General features: G+C 42.7%; 1 protein-coding gene across 4 annotated transcripts in view; it reads left to right on the top strand.

The window, feature by feature from the left end:
• NRG1 (neuregulin 1) overlaps positions 1-23,311 on the top strand; it is a 306,437-nt gene extending 283,126 nt beyond the window's left edge. For all 4 annotated transcript variants that reach the window (XM_040580771.1, XM_040580770.1, XM_040580769.1 and 1 more), the window contains 6 exons: positions 3,590-3,613; positions 8,122-8,224; positions 11,593-11,719; positions 13,198-13,328; positions 13,835-14,038; positions 18,098-23,311. In XM_040580771.1, coding sequence (XP_040436705.1) covers positions 3,590-3,613; positions 8,122-8,224; positions 11,593-11,719; positions 13,198-13,328; positions 13,835-14,038; positions 18,098-18,749 — 1,241 coding nt within the window. In that variant the 3' untranslated portion in view covers positions 18,750-23,311. The remainder of the gene's footprint in view (positions 1-3,589; positions 3,614-8,121; positions 8,225-11,592; positions 11,720-13,197; positions 13,329-13,834; positions 14,039-18,097) is intronic.
• The last annotated feature ends 929 nt before the right edge of the window (positions 23,312-24,240 follow it).

Below are 24,240 nucleotides of genomic sequence, written 5' to 3'. Positions count from 1 at the left end.
TGCAAAGTCATGCTTAGCTGTAGTGCTTAAGCTGATCTAGCCCTCCTCTCCTTCAAATGCACAGGCAAGAGAGCACACCACTACCTACCTCTGAGGGCCACAGACAACAGCCATGAGACTCTGGCACTTCTGCCTACCCTGCATCTGTAGTATAATGTCTACAAATCTTAAAATGACACTTTTAGAAAGGGTCCAGTGAGGGTACACTTATATTTAACAACAAAAAAAAAATAGTGAAGATTTATATGACTTTTTGTTATTACACCCAGCACAGACCAGAACATACAATTGTAAAAGGGACTTAGAATGAAAGTTATCTTCAGGAAACCGCAGCATTTGGGACCTAAAGTCAAGCTCATATTTTACACCACGTGCTCTGGGTGATCAGCTTAGCTCTGTAGATGCACCTTTTGCAAAGTACAGAGCAAACTGGAATGTTAAATAGCGTTAAGTGCCAGTAGGAAACAAAAGTGTGCATGTGAACTATACACTGCTGTCTAATTTTACTTGCTTTCAGAAGGATCTTTCTTCATTTGGAAAGAAAGGGTCAATGGGGTTCCACTCCAAGTGTGCCTACTGCTTAAAGCTCTGTATTTGGCCATTGAGAAAAAGTTAGCTTCAGAAATCTGCCTTAGAGTTGGTATTTGTAAGAGTCCTGAAGTTACAAGCTTTGCTGAATGGCTTTTGCAAGATCAAAATAAGGCCAATGCTGCTGAGCATTCTGGAAATCCGCTGTCCCAACAGCGCAAGGCTAACTGGCTTATCTTGGTAGTGGTTTGATTAACCCTGGAGGATGCAGTTATCCTGGTGCAGTAGCACTAAGTTGAAAAGGGACACAGGAAATTAGGTGGTTCTCCATTTTAAGAGAAGTTCTTCCATAGAAATGTCTTTTCTTTCTGTCAGTGGAAATGTGAGCATAGCTCGGAATGGATGTGAGGGAGACTGCTGGAAAGCATACGTTTAGGCTGACTGTGCCTTGGCTTCCAGGTTTGCAAACACACCAAACCATAGGACAACCTGTTGTGGCTGAGAGGTGGTGGCTATTAGAGTCCCCACTGCCACAGTTACTTCCAGCACTGCAGCTATGAGTTCTTCCCCTGTAACTGGTGCTTACCACCACTGAAGACCAAGGGAAACTAAAGAACAAACTGCGGTAGTTTTGCTTGTCTCTGGAGTCCGGCTGGCAGACTGTGTAATGTCCTTTCCTTGGGCACAGCAGTCACAGCTGATACCAGGTGTTTTACTCAATACCCTGGCTTTTTGCTGCCGCATTTTTGACTTTGAGGCTTGTGGTCCACTGTTGGTCTGTAAGACACCATAAGGTAGTCCACAAGCATGTTGCAAAAATACATCTGTTCCATGCTGATACATTTGCTGTATTTGAATGTTCAAATATTCACTCCCTTTAAGGCAAGGAAGCAAGGCAAGTGGAGGAAAATAAAAGTAATGAATTAACATTACATTTTTGGCTAATTTTTATGTAGCTATGCATGAAAACTCTTATAGCAACACTGTGCAGAATGATCCTTGGGATAAGAAACAGTGGAGGAGCCTTGGATTAATAGAAGGTTGAGGAAACTTCTCTAGAATATAATCACAGGTAAAGTCTTTGTCCTCCCAAATGCCCCAGACAGGCCAAGGACCCCACCCAAAGGGACAATTGTCATCACTAGTTAACAGTTACATACCTATTGTGAGTACAGGATAACTTATGAGCCATGCTGTAAGCCGTCTTGGGCATGAATTAAATGTGGTCCCTGCCTTCCTGAAGGCAAATGTTTCAGCATGGGACACCAGTTTAGACTGTGTCCCATTTCAGCTCTGCCATCCTTGGTAAGTAAGAGGGGCAGTATCAAGCGGGGTGGAGGGAAATTTCTGTTTCTGTGACAGCCCCTGCCTCATACTGTCAAGATGAGCCTGGCTGAGAAATTAAAGCGGGCAAGAATTGACTAAAGCTACAGTATTCTATAGGGATGACCAAAACTGCTGTTACTCTAATGGCCTCACTTTTTCAGTGTTTCTACAGGTCCTCAAATGTCCATTTTTAAGCAATTCTACTAGCTCAGGATTTCTCAGTTCCTATATATTTCTCAAGTGGTCACATCTGATGAGGGTACTAGACCTTATTTTGCACCTGGGCAAACATTCAATAGAAACCACATTGCGCATAAAAAGTATGTAACAATACTGGGTTCAATAGGAAAAGATCAGAAATGATGACCTGTTTATGAAATGAGAAGTGTTGGGATATTCTCCTTTCTTTTAGTCCAGCCTAGGGAATGTAGCTCTGAACAACAAAGATAAATAAGGGCCACATGACATCTATGTTTGAATAAGCAATGCATGTTTCTTCAGCACGTTTTCTTGTTAGGGCTTTCAGCCAGAACATATTCCCATTTTAAGTACCAAGTTCCCGTTGAATCATTTGAAATAGAAACTGCATGATATGAGTGACTTCCCCTAAAATTAAATTACATCCAAGCTAGGAATCTTACCTATAAGCAAGCATAAATACAGCAATATATATGCATGGGCATGTCATTCATTTTATTGAAGACTTAATCAAGCTTTCTATGCAACTAATGTATATTGTTAGCAGTGTTCATGTAGGCATGCAATACTGGCTCTTTAGGAAGAGATCTGGATGGATTTCAACCTACTTAACCCTTAAAATGTTACTGATTGGCAGGAAAGAATTGGCATTCCCCATGTGTACAAACTACACAAAAAATCCATTTGGTCAGAAAATCAGGGTTGGATTTAAATTTGACCGCACACAAAGACAAAGAAAGTGAAATCCACTACAGTTATGGTGGTGGCCCCATGGGAAAGGTCTCCTAGGGTACCTATCAGGGGCAAACCTATGTTCTTCCTCACCACCAACTGCTGGGACCTGGGGATGCTAATTTAGGCATGTGATCCACACGGGATCAGCTCCTGTACCCCAGGGTCATTCATCCAGCCAGCAGATGGTTCTACCAAGGCAGTGCAGCCCAAAGGCAGGGGAAAAGGGCATGGCTCCTCATTTTCTGGAAATGAAAGCCCTGATGCAGTCAGTCTGCAAAGCTGAGAAGGGCTCCCACTGCTAGGCAAACAGTCCCAGCCACCTCCAGGTCACAACCCACAAGAGCAAGGAGCTGCATACCAGGAACATGAGTAGGGCCAGAAGGGAGGGCAGCACATGACCCATTTGCAGGGGTATGCAGCCCCTTTTAAAGCATCCCTGTGCTCTCATGGGCCCATCTGAAATCAATCAGTCATTTCACATGGCATCCTCAGGCTTTAGCTCCCTTCATCTCAGTAAGATCTTTAAGGGTTAATGGTTCCTGCTGCATTCCCTGCACTGTGGCTGTATAGATAGACCATATGTATTTTGGTGTGTAACCCTTGCAGAAGGTCTGGTCATGTAGCTTACAGAGGTGCACTTGAGCACTGCCCACATAACTACATGCCCCTTTGTCCTGTTTCATGTGCAGACACAGGATAGCTGTAATTCTTATATGTGATTTATTTTGGAGTACAGTTTATTGCTCTTTTCTGAAACTTTTTCCTTTTTCTTTCTTTTTTTGCCAACTTTCTGCATTGGCAGAGCATCTTGGGATTGAATTTATGGGTATGGACCAATCATTCCTTTTAGTCTGCAGATTTTAGAGCCTGAGAGATAAACCTCTTTTTATTTTTTTTTCTCCACCTCCCCTTCTCAATTCCTAACCAATTTCTTTATGCTTTAGAAGGGATCATACAGCTATAACAACAATGTCTGTCAAAATATTAACAGAGATCAGCTCACTGGAATAGTAGTAGTGATAGGGTATTCCGGACCCAAGGAATTCTAGGAATTACTGAAGTAATCGTAACATAGTGTACACTCATTTTTCTGCTGTGTAACTTTGACTAGTTTTGACATTTGCTTTTGCTAAGTTCTTCTAGCGTTGCAGGATTTTGGAAACACTGTAAGCATTAAGCAGAATGACTAACTAGTCTATAAAAAAAGATGATCTGTTATAGCTAGTTAAAATTCTGCAAATTTAGTCTTGAGCTCTGGTTTCAAAGTAAAGTTTTATGTCTAAACCCACAGCCAGTTATGTAAATCAGATGCATATACATATGTATAAATGATATGCATATATATATACGTTCGTTTCTAGGACTGTAAATCAGAAGTGAACTGAAAGTTATTTAGGAACTCCAGCAGAGTTTTACAGCTAGACTCTAGATCCTCAAGTCAGAAAATATATTCAATATTTCTAATACCCAATTAATATTGCACCCAATTGAGAACATTGGCAGTGGGTACTATTTTTACTCTTCAGCTTAAATACAACAGAAATAAATCTTGTAAGTCCTCTTCGTGAATAAACTGTACTTACCTGACAAACATTTAGTAATCAGGGGTACAAATAATTTATCTCTTGAATATGCTAACTTGGAATTCAGGACAGTTTTAGTTTGGAATCTCCTAAAATTGTCAGCAAATGAGAAGAAACAGCCAGGGATGTTTTTTGCACAGTTTTAGTTCATGTTCTTTTTTAAAATGCCCCCACAAAATGTCATTGGCTTAAGCTGCGGATTGTGGAAAACCCGTTGCAAGTCCAAATTTAAAAAACCTCTCACAACCCAACATATTGTTGTTATTAATTATCACAAGGTAATATTAATTTGCATTCACAAGCACTAGATTGTAGTAGAAGATATATGGCTACATTAACATATGAGGAATTAAACTGAAATAATTTTTAAAAAATTCTTGTAAATTTTGCTTTATATATGAGATCACATCTGTGGAACCACCCCTTGGAATGAAATTCTTTTTAAAATCCCCAGAGATCTGTAAGAAGAAAAACCTTAAAACAGAGCAAATTTAAGACCACATATATATCATCAATTATGTATAAATTAGGGTGATGTGAAATTAATTGCATAATGTGCATATTTGAAAAGATACACATAGAGGGATTTAATGTCTTGACTTAAGTCTCATGTTGATTTGATTTGCCGAGTACTCGGGGGGGGGGGGGGGGGGGGAAGTGTATTAAAATGATTTTCAATACTTAACAGGCCAAAACCTTTTCCAAATTCTCACTGCACATACATTTCTCTACAGACTTTTCCCCAAGGCTGCTATTAATTTTTTTTCAAGCTAGTTTGATGAGCACTGCAAACACAGCACATGTTGTTTGGCTTTGCACCATTGGCTGGCTCTGTAAATGTTCACGTTGGCCAGAGAGAGAGGGCAGTTTTGGGGCAAGACCTGGTGCCTGCTTCACAAAACTCTTCTAACCATAAACAGAAATGCCAAGGCTCATCCTTGAGGCACCAGGCTGCCTGCAGAGCTGTGGCCAGGACTGCAGCCCAGCTGGGCTGCCAGCATCCCCTGCCACCCACAGAGGACCCGCAGGTCACCCAGGCATCCCTGGCTCAGCCAGGAGCACCACCAGGTTTACGTGGAAGCTTTCTGGTTTGCTGAGCAGGACAGGTCCACATGCGTGTGCCTTCCCAGGCAGCTGTTCACCCTCGTAGCTTGAGGGAAGGCATGGCGGCGCAGCAGTTCATGCACACCATGTCAAGCTGGATCATCCTAACTGCCTCATTTCAAAGGGCGTGGGAGGGAATTACGGCAACAAAAGCAGACCCAGGGGTTTTCCTCACCATGCCCCTCAAGACCATCAGTCCCAGTAGATGTGCCAGTGCAAGGAGCATTGCTCAGGGCTGCATTCACAGCTCTGCTCCCCCACTGCACCTACCGCCCCTGTGGTGGGGGAGAGCCCAGGAGCATCCAACATACACGAGCAATGAGCCTTAACTCACCGGTAGCCTCAGCAAGGCCACCACCAACCAGCCAGCCAGCTCATCTGCAGCAGCCTCAGCCTGGAGTAAACCTCATGGAGTCAGTGAATTTTTTATCTGAATAGAAACAAAGCAGAATTTCCACATGAATTCATTTTCTTCCACCTCTCCCTTCCCCTTCAAGAAAAATGGTTGATATGTCCTTTCATTTTGCTTTTACAAGCTAACAGCTGACAGCATGACAAAAAAAAAAAATAATTCAAATTTGCCCCTAAATTGCTTAGCACAGTTCTCCTGTTTCCTGTGACATCCTTGTAATACATCATTTCCATGGCTAACTAATAAGCGCTTTCAGAAGGGGCAAAATTGGGAAGGGGGCAAAGTGCCACTAACTAGCCTAGGCAAGGAGTTATGCTGTATGAGAAATCCCTTCACACTCTGCTTCAGCCTTTTTTGGTTTTTTTTGTCCCCAAGCATTTCTTCACTCTGTTTTTTCCAGTATCAAGCATGCTGTGCCAGGCCTGCAGTTGACTTCTCAACCCTTTAACCTTGTCTTTCCCTATATCTCACCTACCTTTTTTTCTCTTTGTCCTGGTTTGGTTTGGTTGGAGTTTCAGCCCTTTCTTCCTTCCCTTTTTTGACTTTCTGTTCTTGGAATTGTATCCTTTTCTTTAATACATTTTTGCAGCATCTTAGTTTTACCAAACTCACTTCTTCCCCCCTCCCTTGTTAATAATCAGTGCTATTAATTTTGTCTGACAGTGCTCATGACGTGTTTGCTAGTGTTTTGGTTTACAGTGCGTTTGGCTTGTAAGACAAAGCTGTTCCATGGTAAGATGCATTATATCAGAGAAATTCAGGTTTCTTTTTGCTTTGTGGTTTGTTGCATGGAGTATTTGCCTTTTCCCACAGCACCTTTAAGACTAAACTAGATAAGCCTGGGAAACACTGGAGGAATGACTGCTCCCTCTTCAGTAGGGAGCATTTTCTCCTGAACTGGTGTGGCATTTATGACACATCATTTAAGTCCTTGAGCTTGGACAGAGACTCATGGCACGTGTGAGGGACCATTGTGCATCTCTGGACCTCCTGGTGAATTGCCCCACAGATCTTTTATGTTCACTTAAGCCCCTTCCAGGGGGGATAATGCCAAAATGTATCCCAAAGATAGTAAAAATGCAGCTTTTATTCACTGATTTTTAATCACTTGCTGGTATTCAAACTGTGGTCAGCAGTGTAGTCTGACTTAAGGCTACCCTCCAGCCTGGATCCTCCAGAGCAAGTTTTCTGGATGGACTGCTTATCAAAAATAAGATTTGAGAAAAGCTAGACACCCATTTTTGTCCTAAAAGCAGCAATGGAAATCTTCACCCATAAAGCATCAACACAGAATGCAGCTCTGTTTTATCACTCCTTACACAACATTTCCCTGGTACAACATGCATCAGTGTTCCCTGCCAAGCGTGAGTGGGGCTGGAATGCATGAGTAGCTCTAACCCAAACATTACCAGTGCTGCTAATGTCTTTATAATAGTGAAATATCTCTGATGAATGAGATTGGTAACAAGTTGTCATCACAGAGCAAGCTGCCGCTCCAGATAGAGCAGTTCCTTTGCTGGACACAAAAAAAAGCCAAATAGAAATCAAGCATTTCTCTGATACAAGGCACTACTGGGTTTTGGTGTTGCTGTGTTTTTGGAGGAGCACTGGAGAAAGTCTGAATTTTATGACCACAGCTCAAAACCTGTCTTTATTTCCACTGGTAATTTAATTACAAGCCAAGCTCATGTCTCAAATGTAGAAAGATATTTTGAAAACTCTCCTGTAAAGACAACTGAGATATAAATTGACATGGGAGTAGAGACACATTGGATATGAAAACAATCCAAAGAAGATAATAAGAAAATAATTTCTCTTAAGGCCCGTAAAACTGGCCTTCATTCCAGCTGTCTTTGCAGAGTAAAACTTCCAAAGCATTTGCAAATTCATGTTATGACCTTAGTGCATTGCATTTTTATTTCCAGCAAATCTGAGTGTTTGTCAGTTGTGAAGTTGTTTCTTAGATATTATACTTGTTGACTTAAACAAAAAGAAAGATTACTTTTGACTGTAATTGTATGGATGATCATTCATCCCTAGTACTGTCTTAAGAGCTTATGATTTAGTCCTGTTCTCCTTGCAGTCAATAATGGGTCTGCCTGAAGTGTGGTGGTTGTGTTTTAGTGTGGCAGTGTGAACCTGTGCAGTGATTTGCAGCATGCCAGCTGTTGACTGTGTGCTCATTGCCTAGCCGTCCTCCATGTTGTGACCTTCTCTGTTTTTGTCCCTTTCTAGAAGCTGAGGAACTGTACCAGAAACGGGTGCTGACCATAACTGGCATTTGCATTGCTCTTCTAGTAGTTGGCATCATGTGTGTGGTGGCCTACTGCAAAACCAAGTAAACTTTTCTTTTTTATATCTGTGGTTGTTGGTCAGGGCCTTCCCAGTTGACTGTAGCTTCTACTCCTCTGAGCATAAGGTTGTATTTGGGTTTCTCCAGAGCTGAACTGAAGAGGCAGACCTGTGGCCAGGGTGCTCTGGTCCAAGCCAGATGGGTGCAGGTCTCCATGTCCATCAGCAGTGCAAAAAATAAGAGAGGTATCTGAAAGGTTTCTTACCCCTCAAAAGTGACTCGAGCAAATTTCACTGACTTGAAACTCTTTGTTTATCACCCATTCCAGCTGGTTTCCCTAGCTGGAAAGGAACAAACCCCAACACTAGAGTCATGTTGCTCTCCAGCAGTAAATTTTACATATCAGACTGGTTTGTTTTTACTTGAGGCAAGATTAATGGTGCTAAAAGTTACTAAATACCAAAGGCCAAAGAACCGAACATGAAAGTGCTCCCAATGCAAAAGTAGGCACTTAAATGCATTCTGTGAATCTCTGTAAATTACTGGGGGTGACTCTGAAACACACATGAGGCACCCTGGACCATAAATTACAGTGAACGTCAGCAGGATTTGTGCTGCCAAAACTTCTGACTGGCTTTATAAATCTCCCCACCAAAACACAGAAAACCCTTACCATAAATATTCCACATCTGCATAAAGCTGATTTACTGTTGCAGTGCCTGATTGACAGTTGGGTTGTTGGTTTTCTTGTTAGCCCCAACAATAATGGATGTGTTAAAAAGGGAGTGGGGAATCATTTGCCCCCCTTGATGAGAGTCCAGCCACACAAACATTCTGCTCACACCCACAAGTTTGTGCCAGTGGGCGGTGAGGAACGACTGAATGAGTAATAAAGAATCAGACCAATTACTGCTTTTAGAAATGACAACTGGCATTCCAGGGCAGCTAAACAATATTTTTCCTGGTCCAAAGTTCATCAATATCAGCCAAGACATCCACATGAATTTCATCGTACCTTTACTCAGTGTCCTGAAGTAACATTTTCTACATAAAGAGCCCACAGAATTCATTAGAGGTCTGGATGCTTTGTCATGGTTTGTCCCAGACATCACTGATTGCTGCCAGCCAAAAGTGAAATGTTTTCAAACACAGCTGATGAGAGTGAAAGTGAGCTGCCAGTTCATGGCCCTCCAAGCGCAGCAGTGATGCCAGACTGCTATCTGTGAGAAGTTCCCCACATGCTCGTTCCTCCTAACAGCGAAAGAAACAGAAACGAGGGGAAATCCTGGAACGGTGTTAGGAGAACACACTAAATAAAGTGTAATGGCTTGGATTTTGTTGGTTTCCTTGCAAGAGGTACTGCTGGTCAAATGTTAAGGCAGTATCTTCTGACATGGAGTTTCAATTCAGAGGTGCTTTATGTGCAAGTCATATACATTAAGGGAAAGCCTTCTCAGAATAAGTGAAGTACACAATAGCTTTTCCATTATTCTTCCTTCTTAGTTTCCTGGAGCAATTTCTTTTTTTTATACTAGAGGACAAATGGCACATATGGAAGCATGCAAAATGCAAATACATTGTTCACTGAAGGTGGGAAGTAATGCGGTTTCCTCGGGTCAGATTCCCAGGCCATATGTGCTGGGATCTCAGACCCGTAGATGATGAACTCGAACTCCCTCTAGAACCTACTTTTTCTACCATGTCAGGGGACCTGGGCTGTACTCACATTCCAAGGTCTCCAAGATCTCATGAAGGAGTGCTGTGAAATCCAGTTAAACCCTTGTCTGTGTTGCTTCTCAGCCCAGGGCAAGTCTTTGGGTAGCTGCTCAGGCATCTCCTGGCACTGCATTCCCCATCCACCTTAACCAACTGCATGTCCTAAGATGATGCCTGGTTATCTTCCAAGCACAAAGCCCGCATGGACCAGGGACTGTGTCCTGCTGAGACAGGAACATTTCCAGGGCAGCCCTGTCTGCTTATACCATTCCTGTGGAGTGTCATAAATTAAGCATCTTCCACTATCCAGGCACATACGCACAGAGAAAACACAAAAAAAATGCAGTGTGTCAAGTCATGTTTTCTTTGTCTTTAAGCTTCCCTGGCTATCAAGCTTCAATATATTTATTGTTTTCCCTCCCCCTCCTCTCTAGAAAACTTGGAACAGTCCCCTTGAGTTCAAAATGGGATTGAAAATGCTTATATCTTACACTGTATTGCCCTGCCAAAACTATCTGCACTTCTGCATACAGCTTAGGGAATTGTGTGTATTTTAGTTCTTGCCACAGCCAAGGTCATACACACTCTGCAGTGTGCTGGAGCCTGCATCCTCTCTTCATTTCCCTGGATTCTGTGGCAGGATGGTGGAAGTTCTCCAGGATAATCAGACAAAACTGGGGAACATTGATAAATAAATCTGAACTTGAATAGCTCTTTCTCTGGTTATTTATTTCGGTGTTCTGTTTAGTGTGTTCTGCATGGCCTTCACAGCACCAGGTTTTCCTATGCTGCAAGTTTCACTACTGACAGCTTGTAATGATCTCCTGAAAATTTCTTTTGAGGAGAGCTGGAAGGATTAGCAACTGGAGAAGGAGCAGCTGAGGACAGTGCACAGCAGAAGCATTCAAGTCAGCCAAAGACTATGCCATTAGTATCTGTGGTTGATGAATGGTTCTACTGAATGCATTAGCAGCTCTGGCATCTACCTGGTAATCATTAGCTTCCAGAATCAATCAGATATTACTGCAACAAAACCTGCAAGAGCTGCCAGGATGGCTGCAGGCTCAGGCATACCTCACACACTCATTTACTTTGGACTTCTGGGGCTTCCTCTGCACACTTCACTTTTCTAATACATTTATGTATTTGGGGTGCACTGCTGAGGTAGAGAACAAACCCCACAAAAAATTGTGTAGCTGCCACATCACAAAGATCATGGCACACACCGTGTTTTCCAATAGCTGCAAGCAAGCCCTGAGGCATGGTCACCTTGGCTCCCTGTGGTAAATGGAGAAGTGTAACCCAGTGGGCTACCAGGAGTCTGGCCATGGCTGTGACGAGTGTCAAGATGGCTGGATTAAAATCTCTCCTCCCTCCCTTCTGAGTGCAAAAAAGAACTTCTCCTGAGAGGGAGCATGGCTTAGAAATTACTTCCCACTTCCTCACACTTTTTCCCATCCCTCTGTGGCCTGCTGACTCCTGGAAGGGTTCCCACCCATCCTTCCCCTTCTGCAGGTCCCCGCAGATCCAGCTGCAATTAGCCCTGTGGTCTTCAGAGTTACTCTGAGATCTTGCAGCAGTGAGGAAAGTGCTGGCAGAAAAAGTGATGTTATATTACTGTAGTCGTCATCAACATGCTGAAAGGTGCAGCTGCTTTCCCTTTGTCTATTAAAATTGTTTCCGTGTTTTGTACACAGGAAGCAGAGGAAAAAGTTGCACGACCGCCTTCGGCAGAGCCTGCGCTCGGAAAGGAACAATGTGATGAACATGGCCAATGGGCCGCACCACCCCAACCCGCCGCCAGATAACGTTCAGCTGGTGAACGTAGGTTTTATTGCCCGCATTTCAGCCTAGGCTGCCAGTGCCACAGCAAAGCTTACCTCACAGCTTTTAAACTTCCACATGCCGCAGGCTGGTGGCTGAATTCTCTTGGCTTTCTTCACCCAGAAACAATTAGGGACTTTGCAAAAAACATGCGTTAAAATGCAATACATTTCTGCAGATGGCCATTTTACTGGGGTGTGCTGCAGTGCTGCAGCTGTGCCTGTGGATCTGGGACACCAAGAGCAAGAAGAACACCTCAGAAAAAAATACTAATGGCTCTACAGCATGGCTAAGTTCTGTAGGCGTCAGTTTTCTCAGACACACATGTCTTGCTCTTCCTACTTCCTCTTGGCCTGATGGTTTGTGAGTAGGGACAGCCCCCTCAGATCAGGAATGTGACACTATGTACTCAGGGGTAGAAGTCTGAATGAAGATCTCACCGGGACAGTAGCAGTGTATGGGGAGATGGGGTGGGGGCTGATACTCAACCAGCATCCACCAGCTTTTTCTCAGAGTAGAGTTACTTTTCAACTAACCCCTTGGCCAAGCCCCTTGGCCTTAGAGGCCAGGGCTCGTGCTGCCTATAGCCACTTCCTTCTCTCCTCCCTTTCCCAGGGGAGCCAGCTGCCTGCCGGGAATATCAGCTTCCTGCTGCCTCGAGCCATGCCTGCTCTCCTGCTCCACCATCACTGTAGATAGTCATGACAGCTCATTGCAGGGGTGAGCCCTGGCTCTGCTAAGTCAATGGCAGCACTCTCACTAACCTTGGTTAAGGCCAAGACAACTTTTTAGAAGAGCTCAGCTTCCAATATTGCCCCACAAAAGTCCTAAATCCATGGTCAGATCATTAAGAAAGGGGAAAACAGGATTCCCCAGCAAGGAGAATGGAGGGTCCTACCAGTGACAGCACTGAGGGAACCTCCAGACAAAAGCTGAGAGGCTGGGCACTGCACACACATCTCAGGAGGTTTTGACCCATTCTGCAGATCACGCCCTGACGAATAGGTCTGCCCAGGTGCTGTATCCTGGGCACTGGAAACAGTCATATCCTGCCCAGGTTCTTGTCCTGCAATGAACAATTGCTACTGCTAACTACTGCTGTCTTCTCCATCAGAGAATAATATTTTTGATGTATCTGGTAGTAAAGCGATGATTGCCTTTCCAGGGCTCCATCCATTTGGACTTCTCATTCCTTTCTTAAATAAGTATGTTGTTTATAGCCTGATTGGGATGCACACCTTCGCTAATTTCCTCATTAATTTCCTCCTGTTTTGAGTTTAGATGGGGTACGTATGCAGAGATGCACACGAATGTGCTCAAGTGTATCAGTGTAGTTTCTGCTTGCATTTAAGTGGCAAAGTTTGTGCTTCAGCATGTGTAAAAAGCGGCAACTTGGAGGGGGGAGATTGGAAATTACGTCTGCAAATGTGCTGTGAATTACAGTTTGTAAACTTGAGATTTGTCTGGGTTTTTTTCAGCAGTACGTTTCAAAAAACATAATCTCTAGCGAGCATGTCATCGAGCGAGAAACAGAGACCTCATTTTCGACAAGCCACTACACCTCAACAACACATCACTCTGTGACAGTCACCCAGACACCCAGCCACAGGTACTGGAGAGGGAAGGGAAACAACACCTGTAATATCTGATCTGTTACTGTTGCAAATCTGTAGATGTGTAAAAAAACAAACCCAGAAAAGTCTGTGCTCCTTTTGTAGTGTTTTCATTTTAAGACTAACAATATTTGATGTCATGTCACCTAACTAGATATCTTTCTGGGAATATACAAAGAACTTTATTGACTGAATGGCATTCCAATACTGTTACAGTGAATCTTAGTACATGCAAATTCCTAAATCAGTGGCAGTCCTGGTGACTGGAAAGCCCTTCTTCCCTCTCATCCACACATGCAAAATCATCTTGGTGCATGTGGATTCATACAATTCACAAAACTCTGCAGCCCCTTTTACCATCCCAAAGGTTATGCTGCACATCCTGAGTGGCAACAGAAACCTTCCTTTCCCCTGGCTAAACTTCTGCTTATCTGCATTTACCACCAAAACACCTTCTCATGCTCTCCTCCCTTCTTCTCCTTTCCTGGTTGCTGCTGTACAGCTGGAGTAATGGCCACACCGAAAGCATTGTCTCCGAAAGCCACTCAGTGCTCGTCAGCTCCTCTATGGAGAACAGCAGGCACACCAGCCCAGCAGGACCACGGGGCCGCCTGAATGGCATCAGCGGGCCACGGGAAGTCAACAGCTTCCTCCGGCATGCAAGAGAGACCCCCGACTCCTACCGAGACTCTCCTCACAGTGAAAGGTAGGACACACCACCCATTGCTTTCAGCTGGCAAGATCTGGTGTTACCAGATGATTTCAAAGCTTGGGAGCACAGGATGAAACACAACAGTGCAGCTGTTCACATAAAGCATTCATCTCCACATTCATAAAGGTGGAGAACTTGGAAGTAGTTTAAAGTCTACCAAAAGCATTTCTTCCTTTCTTGCCTCTGCTAGATTTATTTCTGATAGCCAGCAGTTCACATTTGGAAAAGCTCTACTGAAGTAATTTGTCTGAAATTTCCATTGTAAAGCAAAAATGGATCTTTGACTAATTATCAGTTTCTTTGAAGAAGCAAGTGAGAAAACTGAGGGAATTTGTGAGACACAAAAGGTAGGGAGAAAGTAATGTATTCATCCACAGGAGGAGGGCAATGAGGACTCCAAGCAGTATAGGAATTTTGCCACCACCCACTTTCAGGGAGATTCCAGCTCCTTCAAAAATTCCCCTTGTCACTTTATTAAATAAAAGCAAGGGACACAAAGTGCAAGCCAGAAGAACCCAGGTCATTATTAAATCAGAAGTACTTTAAAAAGTAAAGATGGCCAGGAGTTTTCCAGCAAAGTAATTTTTTCTCTGAAAGGGCTGGTTCATCAGTACCTAAGGCCTGCCTTGAAGTACATTAGTTACAGGAAAACTTTTACTGAAAAACTCTTCTAAGCTTTAGGCTAGGATTTTATCTCAAAAGCACTGGATGGCCCCAGCCTAGCAAAAGCAAGACTGAGAAGAAATAAGACACGTAAAGAGAGCTTTGCTCCCAACAATCAGAGGCAGAAGAAAAGGAAAACAAAGGGTTACTGGACCAGTTCCCTGAGCACTGTGAAATCACAAGGGATTTGATCTCGTGGGATGTCCATGATGTTGAAAATGCAGTTAGACAATCCCCAAGGAGACTGAATTGTGTAGGAGACAAATTGTAGTTTTCAGAAAAATGAATGTGCAAGTTCAGCAAAAGCCATTCCTGTGGTCCTCCCTCTGCTACACAAATAATGGCTTTGCAGTGGAATAAGGCACCACAGCTGACAGCTCTCTGAATAAGGCCTGTAGGACCACTAAAGATAGCGGACTGGCTCTCTCCCTATAATAAAGTTATCTGTTATTTATCATAGAATTTAATTTCAAGATATGTGGCTCACGTGACATAAACAGTCATGGCCCCAATCCAGCAGAGCACTTCAATAAGATTAACTTTTAATCATGAAAGTAGCTCCATCAAAATCAGTGAGATTACACACATGGGTAGAGCTTAGCACGTGCTTAAGTATGTTGCTGGATCAGGACCTAGAGCAGTAAATACCACCTTGTCTTCTGCCTGGGAGATGTATGGGAAACACAGCCACATGCCCACTAATGGTGAATATTACAGCTTAATATATTTGGGCATCTTCATATGAGGAGCAAAGGTCATTTGTGCTGTCTTCCTCCATTGCCTGCGCATCTGGAGCATCATTCTGATATGAGGTGTTTAGATTTTAGAGGGTGGAAAAGGAGCATATATACCTTTTCAGTGAGAAGAAAGAAGGCATTTCATCAATTACTGTGTTTCTTGAAGATTAGGCTATAGGTGAAAAGCAGCAACATTTCTGTGATAATCATCAGGCATTGATGGCCTAGCCTGTGCCTGAAACAACTGTGAATTTGAAATGCAGAAGACAGTTCTCTGGGCATTAAATTTGACCGCATCTATTTTTAGCAAGCAGGAAATACATGGCAGATTATTTCTGAGATGGATTGGTGTATGTGTTTATATATAAGGGGGAAAACGAGAGTTATTTGCAACTAAAAATTACTCTGAAACATAAAGGAATGTATAGAAGCCATCAAATGTCACTGTGCTGTGAATTGGTAGATCAGTGCTGTGCTCCCTCTACCCTCCAGTCCCTCAGTTACTTCAGAATTTTGAAATTAAATAGAATAGACATTACAAGGGGTTCTTTTGCATTACCCCATCCCATTGTTGGATCCCATGCCCTGACACATGTTTACACAAGCAGAAGACCCAAGCACCTATATTTTAGAAAGATCTCAGCCATCTTACAGGAGAGAAGATCAAAAAACACCATCTCTGCGTAAAAGGCTGAACTATATGAGTAAGTTGGTAGTGTGTAACTAGTTAATGCTTGTTGGATGGCTATGGATACATTCTGATCTCCTGCACTTAACCAGCGTGGTTTACCTCTTGTTGCCTATGAAGCTGGTTAAATCTATCACCTTTTAACCTTCCTTTTGGTAGGGGCTAGAGCTGCATGTTTTCAGTACCTGTGCGTCAGCTCGTAGACACCAGCTTATTAGCACTGCCCCATTACAGTGTGGAAAAATATACCAGAAATGTGTAAATCCACAACACCCCAGTATGAGTAACTTGACACTGATGTAAGTGTGCACAGTACACTGAACACCTTTAACTAATTTAGTGTATTAACTGAATCAGTTTAGCTAAAATCCAGTGTGTCAAGATGTACGTCCAACATAGTACCAGCTGAGGAAGTAGAAAGGCTTCAGTTTTTCAGACAATGCCTATTTAAAAATGTGAAAGGGATGAAAAGCTAGCTCATGGAATGAAAAATAAAGAATTACTTAATTCATCCAATGCAAAAACCTATTAATTGCCCTCCGCTCTCACTGGCAGCCAACTTGATTAATTCACATGCACAACTCCAGTTTTGCTTTTCTTTCTCCTGTTCTTCATTTGGTGTAAATCAATATGCCTCTGCTGAAACCCATCACTACTACACATCAGTTCAGGTTCTGTCCTCGTTTATTTTTTGTCCAATAACTCTGTTTTAATCAAGTGCAATATGTGCAACTGAGTAATAGACTGGATAAGAAACTTGGATTCAGATTTATTTTGGTTATTTCAGACTCAAAAAAATAAATCACTAACGAAAAACTAGTAACTTCATCAGTCATAGCCATATAACTTGTCTGAAAGGGCCTATATAAGAGACAGCCCTTAGAAAGGTTTTAAATTTGGACACAGATGAAATTCAGGCAGGTGAACCTAGGATAAGAACAAAAGAAAGTGAAATTATGCAAAATGCCACGTTGGGCACTGTGCTTTGTTCAAGAAGTTTCAGTCAGATCCTCACCTGGCAAAAATCCACATGACCTTATAGCATCTCATGGAGCTCCACTGATTCAAACCAGCTAAGAGTCTCACATTTTTTGTCCTCTTCCTTTGGGACAAGCTCTGCACTGGCATCTGAGCTTTGTTTTCAAAAATCACCTTTGACCACTACCCTTCCCACAGAAACTTATAAAGGAATAGAGGCAAATTTTGCAGAGCAGTCGTGAACACTAAGCCAGACAGTCCTCTCTGTCAGCATTCGCTGCCGTATGAGGACAGATAATGCTGCACGTTTCTTTGCAGATAAACCTGCCAGCCAGGGTAACTAGCACCCCAGGAGCGGAGCAGCACAGAGTTGCTGTGGGGCAGTGCTGCAAATCCTCCTCTAACTACCCCCAGGAATTAAAATTAGCAGAATCTGGCTCTAGACTTTGTCCAAACATTGCTTTTCCCTTTAGCCTGAGACAGTTTGGTTGCCAGAAGAGGGTTAAGTCCCAGGAGGACTGTCCCTTAGTTCCCTTCCTTTCTCTCCTCCTGTCTGTTTGCATGCACCCCAGGTTCTGGTAAACTCTTGCCAGAAGGGCAGCAACCATTTTCCTTTTGAGAAAATACTTGCAAATGCATTTTGTTTCTGGCAGCGCCCCAATCTCTGGATCCCATTCCTGTATTCATTCCAGGAAGTTATGTTATTTGTGCAAATAATTTACAGCATCTCCATGTTTTTTCTGAGGTGAACAGACCTGTGGGGTTTGCCATGTGCCTCCTGCTCTCAAATGTTTTTGCCCAGAGTCCCAAAGGTCAGAAGTTTTATAAGATTAATAGCAACAGGCAAGTTTCCCTGGTAGCCCTGTGTGAGGGTGCTGGGGATCTTAAGAGATCCCTGCCTTTTCCCTCCCATCCCATGTGAGCAGCTGTGTTCACATGTCACTACCACCCATGTGCTTGCAACCTTTCACCATCTCTTTTCTTCAGGTATGTCTCAGCTATGACCACACCAGCTCGCATGTCACCTGTTGATTTCCATACTCCGACTTCTCCCAAGTCCCATCCCTCCCAAATGTCACCACCGGCTTCCAGCTTGACCGTCTCTGTCCCTTCGGTGGCAGTGAGTCCCTTCATAGAAGAGGAGCGACCGCTGCTCCTGGTGACCCCACCACGGCTACGTGAGAAGTATGATCACCACCTTCAGCAGTTCAACTCCTTCCACCACAATGCCGCCCATGAGAGCAACAGCCTGCCACCAAGTCCTCTGCGGATAGTGGAGGATGAGGAGTACGAGACCACGCAGGAGTATGAACCAGCACAGGAGCCTCCAAAGAAACTCACCAACAGCCGGAGGGTGAAAAGAACAAAGCCCAATGGCCACATTTCCAGCAGAGTGGACGCGGACTCTGACACAAGCTCTGAGAGCAGCAGCTCTGAAACCGAAACCGAAGATGAAAGAATAGGCGAGGATACACCGTTCCTGAGCATACCGAACCCCGTGGCGACCAGTCTGGAGCCAGCCGCTGCCTACCGACTGGCTGAAAGCAGGACTAGCCCAGCGAATCGCTTCTCTGCACCAGAAGAGTTGCAAGCAAGGTTGTCCAGTGTGATAGCTAACCAAGACCCTATTGCTGTATAAAACATAAACCACATAGATTCACATGTAAAACTTTATTTTATATAATGAAGTATTCCACCTTTAAATTAAACAATTTATTTTATTTTAGCAATTCCGCTGATAGAAAACAGGAGAGGAAAAAAAAAACTTTTATAAATTAAATATACGTATGTACAAATGTGTTATGTGCCATATGTAGCAATTTTTTACAGTATTTCAAAAATGGGGAAAGATATCAATGGTGCCTTTATGTTATGTTACGTTGAGAGCAAGTTTTGTACAGTTACAACGATGGCTGTCCCATAGTATTTTGCAAAACCTTCTAGCCCTCAGTTGTCCTGGCTTTTTTGTGCACTGCATTATAATGACTGGATGTATGATTTGCAAGAATTGCAGAAGTCCCTCTGGTTGCTTGTTGTAGAATCCCCAGATCAAAAAGCCCTGTTAATGGCACTTACACCCTACACACCCACACACCCACACCCATGCACACACAGAAAAGAGAAAAAATAGCTGAAAAAACAAGAAAAATTTTTTTCTTCTATAAGAAGTTTTATTTGCTTTCTGTATATGAAATGAGTTTTGTCTGCTCTCTGCCAGCCAAAAAGGTTTGCTTCTTTGAGCACTGGGATAATAGTAGATCCAACAGCATGCTACTATTAATTACAGCAGGATAACAAACAAAACAAAAAAAAAAAAAAAAGCCAACCTGCATTAAATAATGTTACTTATAGAAAGAAAATAATACTGTGATTTTAAACCAAATATATTAGTAATCAGAGGTCAGCTTGTAATCACTAGGAGCTGCCATTTCATTATTTTCCAGATATTAGTTGTTCTAGTTATCCCTTAGAAAATGGGTTTAGGTTAGCTGAGGCTTTGAATCCAATACTCTATTTAAAAAAGGGGGGAAAAAAAGAAAAAAAAAAGAAAAAAAAAAAAGAAAAAAAGAGAAAAAATTATATTAGTTTAAGTTAATGGGGCAAATATAATAGCAGATATCTGTAACTAGCAAGGAAGAGATCTAGCTGGAAAACAAATGCCACTAATAAAAGTGCAATCAGTTTTGACCCCTATTTTTTTATGTTGATTTCTAATAGATGATTTATCCTTCTCTTTCCCCTCAGTTCTCTCCCTTTTCTTCTCCTCAGAAAGAACCCTGACAAGTTTCTAGCAATACCATGTTAGAGTTGTTGTGGGAGTATGGGTTACTTTTGGACACAGAAAAGACTTTCAGGGAAGAAGTGATTTGCTGAACGGTTAGAATACAGGCAAGTAGGAAGGACATAGAGGAAGTATGGAGTTAACTTCTGCCCGCCTTTATTGACTCCATTATTTGGGGTGAGAGAGGCAAGGCTGATGCAAAGCTCATTTATGAGGGCAAGCATACCATGTGGGTTACAGCTGTAGTGTGCATGGCTATTTGATATCAGTGTTTATAAAGCCAGTGATGGTCTTGAAGAATTTGACTAGTAATGAAAAAGGATGCTGTCAGTGCTGGAGCAATTGCATCCGTTCAGACAGAAGCAAATGGCCTCTTTTGCACTGAATTCCTATCAGTTTAGTCAGGGTCACTCTGCCTCTTCTTTTGATTTTTGTTGTGTGTTCAGTTGGCACAGCATAGACTCAGGACTGATGTGGAAAACAAATGTTTTTCCTAGACTCTGGGGATTCTGAAAATGAGAACATATGTTTTACAGGTATTACTGGACTCTAAATAAGAGCCATGTCAAGAGAAAAAGAATTTCAGCCAAACTACACTCATCCTTTGGGCCACATCCTGGTCCCAGTTAAATGAAGAGAAATAAGTCAAGGAAATTTTGTGAGATGTAAACCCAAGGAACTAAAGTCCCAACTCAGTAAATTGTTCAAGCATATGCTTATGCTAATCCCAGCAAAAGTTATCTTCAGCATGTGCTAGACTCCCATTGATGCCTCCAACGCATGCGTAAAGTTAAGCATGCGCTTAAAGAGTTTTGCTGAACAAGGTGTCCTATTGATTTGAGATCTGAAAGCAAAGTTTAGTAAATGAAGCTGTTTATCAGGGTGATGAAAATCAGTGAGTTGCTCACTGTATAAATCAACCACATCACATTAGTAAGAACATGGGTGAGTCTACCCGACCACCAGTTTCAGCAGAAAAAGAACAAAAGAACTTCAGTGTAGGAAGAAGATGGTGACAGAGTTGTATGCTAGGATGTTGGTTGTAGAAGCAAAAGGCTAGGAAACTAGCACTGCTTTGGACTATGTGGTGGCACTACTTATTTGAGAAGTTTATGGGAGATGGCAAAGTTTGTCAAATATGTACTGCCTGGACTTAAGTCCCCTTTGCCATTTTTTCCCTAGCTGGCATGTACTTGAACACACTTTGCCTTTGCAGACCAAAACAAAAGCTCCCTGCAAATTCTAGATACCACAGCCTCATTTTCATCCCTTTAGTCATGCCTATTTATCTGCAATTCCATGCAGCAGAACATTCACCTCCCCAGTAACTCTGCAACTCAGTAGTATAGAGGGCCAGGTGGGCTTTCCTGATGCAGACCACCGGTTTCCAAAGGATTTGCACCTTTGAGTTTCCAGAGGCACTTGAAAATGTGTCCTTTCAGTAAGGTCTCTGATACTGTAAAGATCTTACAGGACAGACAAAGGATGGCAGAGGAACAAGAGGTTTGCCCCAAAATGACACATCTTAGTGGCAGAATAGAGATTATAACACAGGTCTTCTGTAATCCCCTCCAGTACAGATCACCCACAAGGCCAGCTCTAATAGAAATGTCTGTGATAGCCCAGACAGATTAATTAGGAAGGAAAGGGAACTTGCCTTGAAGTGGAGTAAATTATTTGACTACTAACACTGTTATTATAGAGGGCCAGTATAAAACGAAGGAGCAATTGCATGTTTGCGAGCTATACATGTGAGATTTGTTCGGTGTAGATCTAGGGGAAAATGTCACACCTCTTCTGTTGCAGTGCCTCAAACTCAAAGTGGTGTGCAGTCCCTGCTCCTCCTACCCCTGGTACATATAGTAGTGTGTTATAGGGTAAGCATGAAATTAGGCTGGGGACTTTCCATGGACCTAAGAACAAGAAAATACAATTGGGGATATGGCTGCCTAAGCCCTTAGGTCTCTGGGGAGAGCCCAGCCTTACAGCACAATTCATGCAACAGCAAGTTATGGGAGTTGCTCTGGCTTAGCACTCACAGAAGTGGGAGCAGGACGCAGCCCCTCATCTCTGGACTTGCTTTTGGCACACTGTGAGGGTGCTCCACATCAGTCAAGTCCACCCCCCCAAAGTTAGCAAGTCTGTATGGCCACAGGTTCTGCTGGCAAGCTGCAGCCAGCTCCTGCTGGCCACGAGGCTGGAGACTGCAGGAGCATGGAGCAAAGTCAGCAAGTGCCTACGGGAAAGGCCAGCTCCCCTGTTGGGGATATTCGCTTCATTACCCAGACCTCTGAGCTAGGCAGTCCCAACACCTTTGAGCCATCACTGTGTAACCCTTGCCAACTTTTGGCTGAAAATTGTGGCAAGGAGAAACATACTTTGAAGAGGGGGGGAAATATTCCAGTGGTGGCAGAGTTGTTCAGATTGTCCTGGTTTCTTTCCATGTCATTTAACTTGAGCCATGAGTTTTCCTTGTGTATGTGTTCATATGCAGGAATTATTCCAGGATAAAAGGCTTCCTTCAGGTGTGTATAGCTGGAATATGTTGTGCACAACCTGGTACAGCCTGCCTGTTCAGCTGGTATAAATCATTATAGCTCTTCAGAGGTTCTCATGGAACAGAGAAAAACCTACTCCCTCCTCTTGGCCCAGCTATTCCTAACTTGAGCCACCCCAGCACCCCCAGGTTTAAGAGATCAATCACTGCCTTTATCAGGGAAACAGGAAAGCTCCTTCTCTCTCCAGTCCTCCAAAACAAAGCTGCATCTCCCTGCTTCCCTCACACACATTGCAGTTTCCTGAGTAACCAAGATAGCAAATTTGTGTCCCCTCAAAGGACACATTTCTCAGCCTGTTGAACACTTCTTGGCCCTGCAGTGTGGCTACTTACCATCAGCTGGATCTTACTTCTAGTAAGAAACAAAAAAAAGCACCTATGAAATGCTGCAGAGAAGGGCAGACAAAGAACATGGCCAATTATCATCATTTATAATTCTCTATTCTATTGTAAATACAACTTGTACATACTTGGATGTTTTCATTATTTACTGTCTTTATGGATTATGTGTTAAATGAGTCTCTCTTAGTTTATTGTGTAACACTGTAAATAACATAACACCCTTTATTATTTATGCATATGCATCTAACATGCGGAGAAAGTTATCCTCATATTATTTTAAGATATATGTCAAAAATATGTTGCTTTTTTCTTTTTGCTTTGAAAAAAATTGTAATATATCCTCTTTTTCCCCTCTTTTCCTTTAAAAGAAAAATGAATGCTAATTTATTGTTCAGGAGAGAAAGGGGATGTAACTGAAAGGCAAACTGTTCAAAGAACATGCTATGGAAGCCACAAGCTACTGATAAACTAAAGAATTTATTATCCCAAATACAGCAATAAGTAATTGTTGATTTATTAAGGTTTTGTTATTCATTTTTAGTAAAAGAGGTGCTGGATTAAATTCTTTATATGTTGTACTGGCCCAGCTGCTCAGCAGACTGTGTCAGGTCACTAGCTACCATCTTTCTGGATCCAAACATTGTTGTAAAGGTCTTGTTTTGTCTTTGTGGGCCACTGTTCACTGAGTTTTCTGACTCATCCCTACGGATATCTCTGGCAGACACTGTTGTTCCTAGGTACATTTTTAGTTTCTTAAATAAGATTTATTAGCTTTACCCTGACCGTTAGTACTCAAGGCGGGGAGGTGGGGGGTTAAAAATGACACAGTGTTGGGGCTGTGATGTCACTTCTCAGAAACAGTCAATAAAGCAAATCAGATACTAGGAATTATTAGATGACATCACCATGCCACTGAATAATTGCATGATTCCTGCAGATCTTAAACACAATGAGTGGCCCTGGTCTTTTTGTCTCAAAACAGAAATAGTGTAACAAGGAAGGGTTTGGAGGGCAACGTGAGTGAATAAATATCTGGAGCCAATGAGCTCCAGGGGGCACTGAGTAGGTTGGGTCTTATTAGTATGGAAGAAAGCACAGCTGAGGGGAGATATCACAAAGGTATATAGAAACATAAATATCTTGTGGAGGGTAGGAAAGGACTGGCAGTTCAATACCTCTTCCAATACAATGAACTGAGTTATCAAACAAAACTACTGGGCACCATATTCAGAAAGAAGTGGCTCTTCATGTGAGGTGCAGGGAACTTGGAGAACTACTTGCTGCAAGACATTGGGATCATAAAAGTTTGCATGGGTTCAAGGGTGGTCCAGATCTTAGACAGTAATGCAATGAGAATTCCTAAATCCCCAGAAACCACATAAGATGTGGGAAATATCTGAACTGAAAATATGTGGAGGTTGTATAAGGTGGAAATATCATGTATACTTG

Source organism: Falco naumanni, chromosome Z (assembly GCF_017639655.2).
Source record: "Falco naumanni isolate bFalNau1 chromosome Z, bFalNau1.pat, whole genome shotgun sequence".
NCBI lineage: Eukaryota > Metazoa > Chordata > Aves > Falconiformes > Falconidae > Falco > Falco naumanni.
The sequence above is the reverse complement of the archived record's forward strand: the minus strand, read 5'-3'. Positions and strand labels throughout refer to the sequence as shown.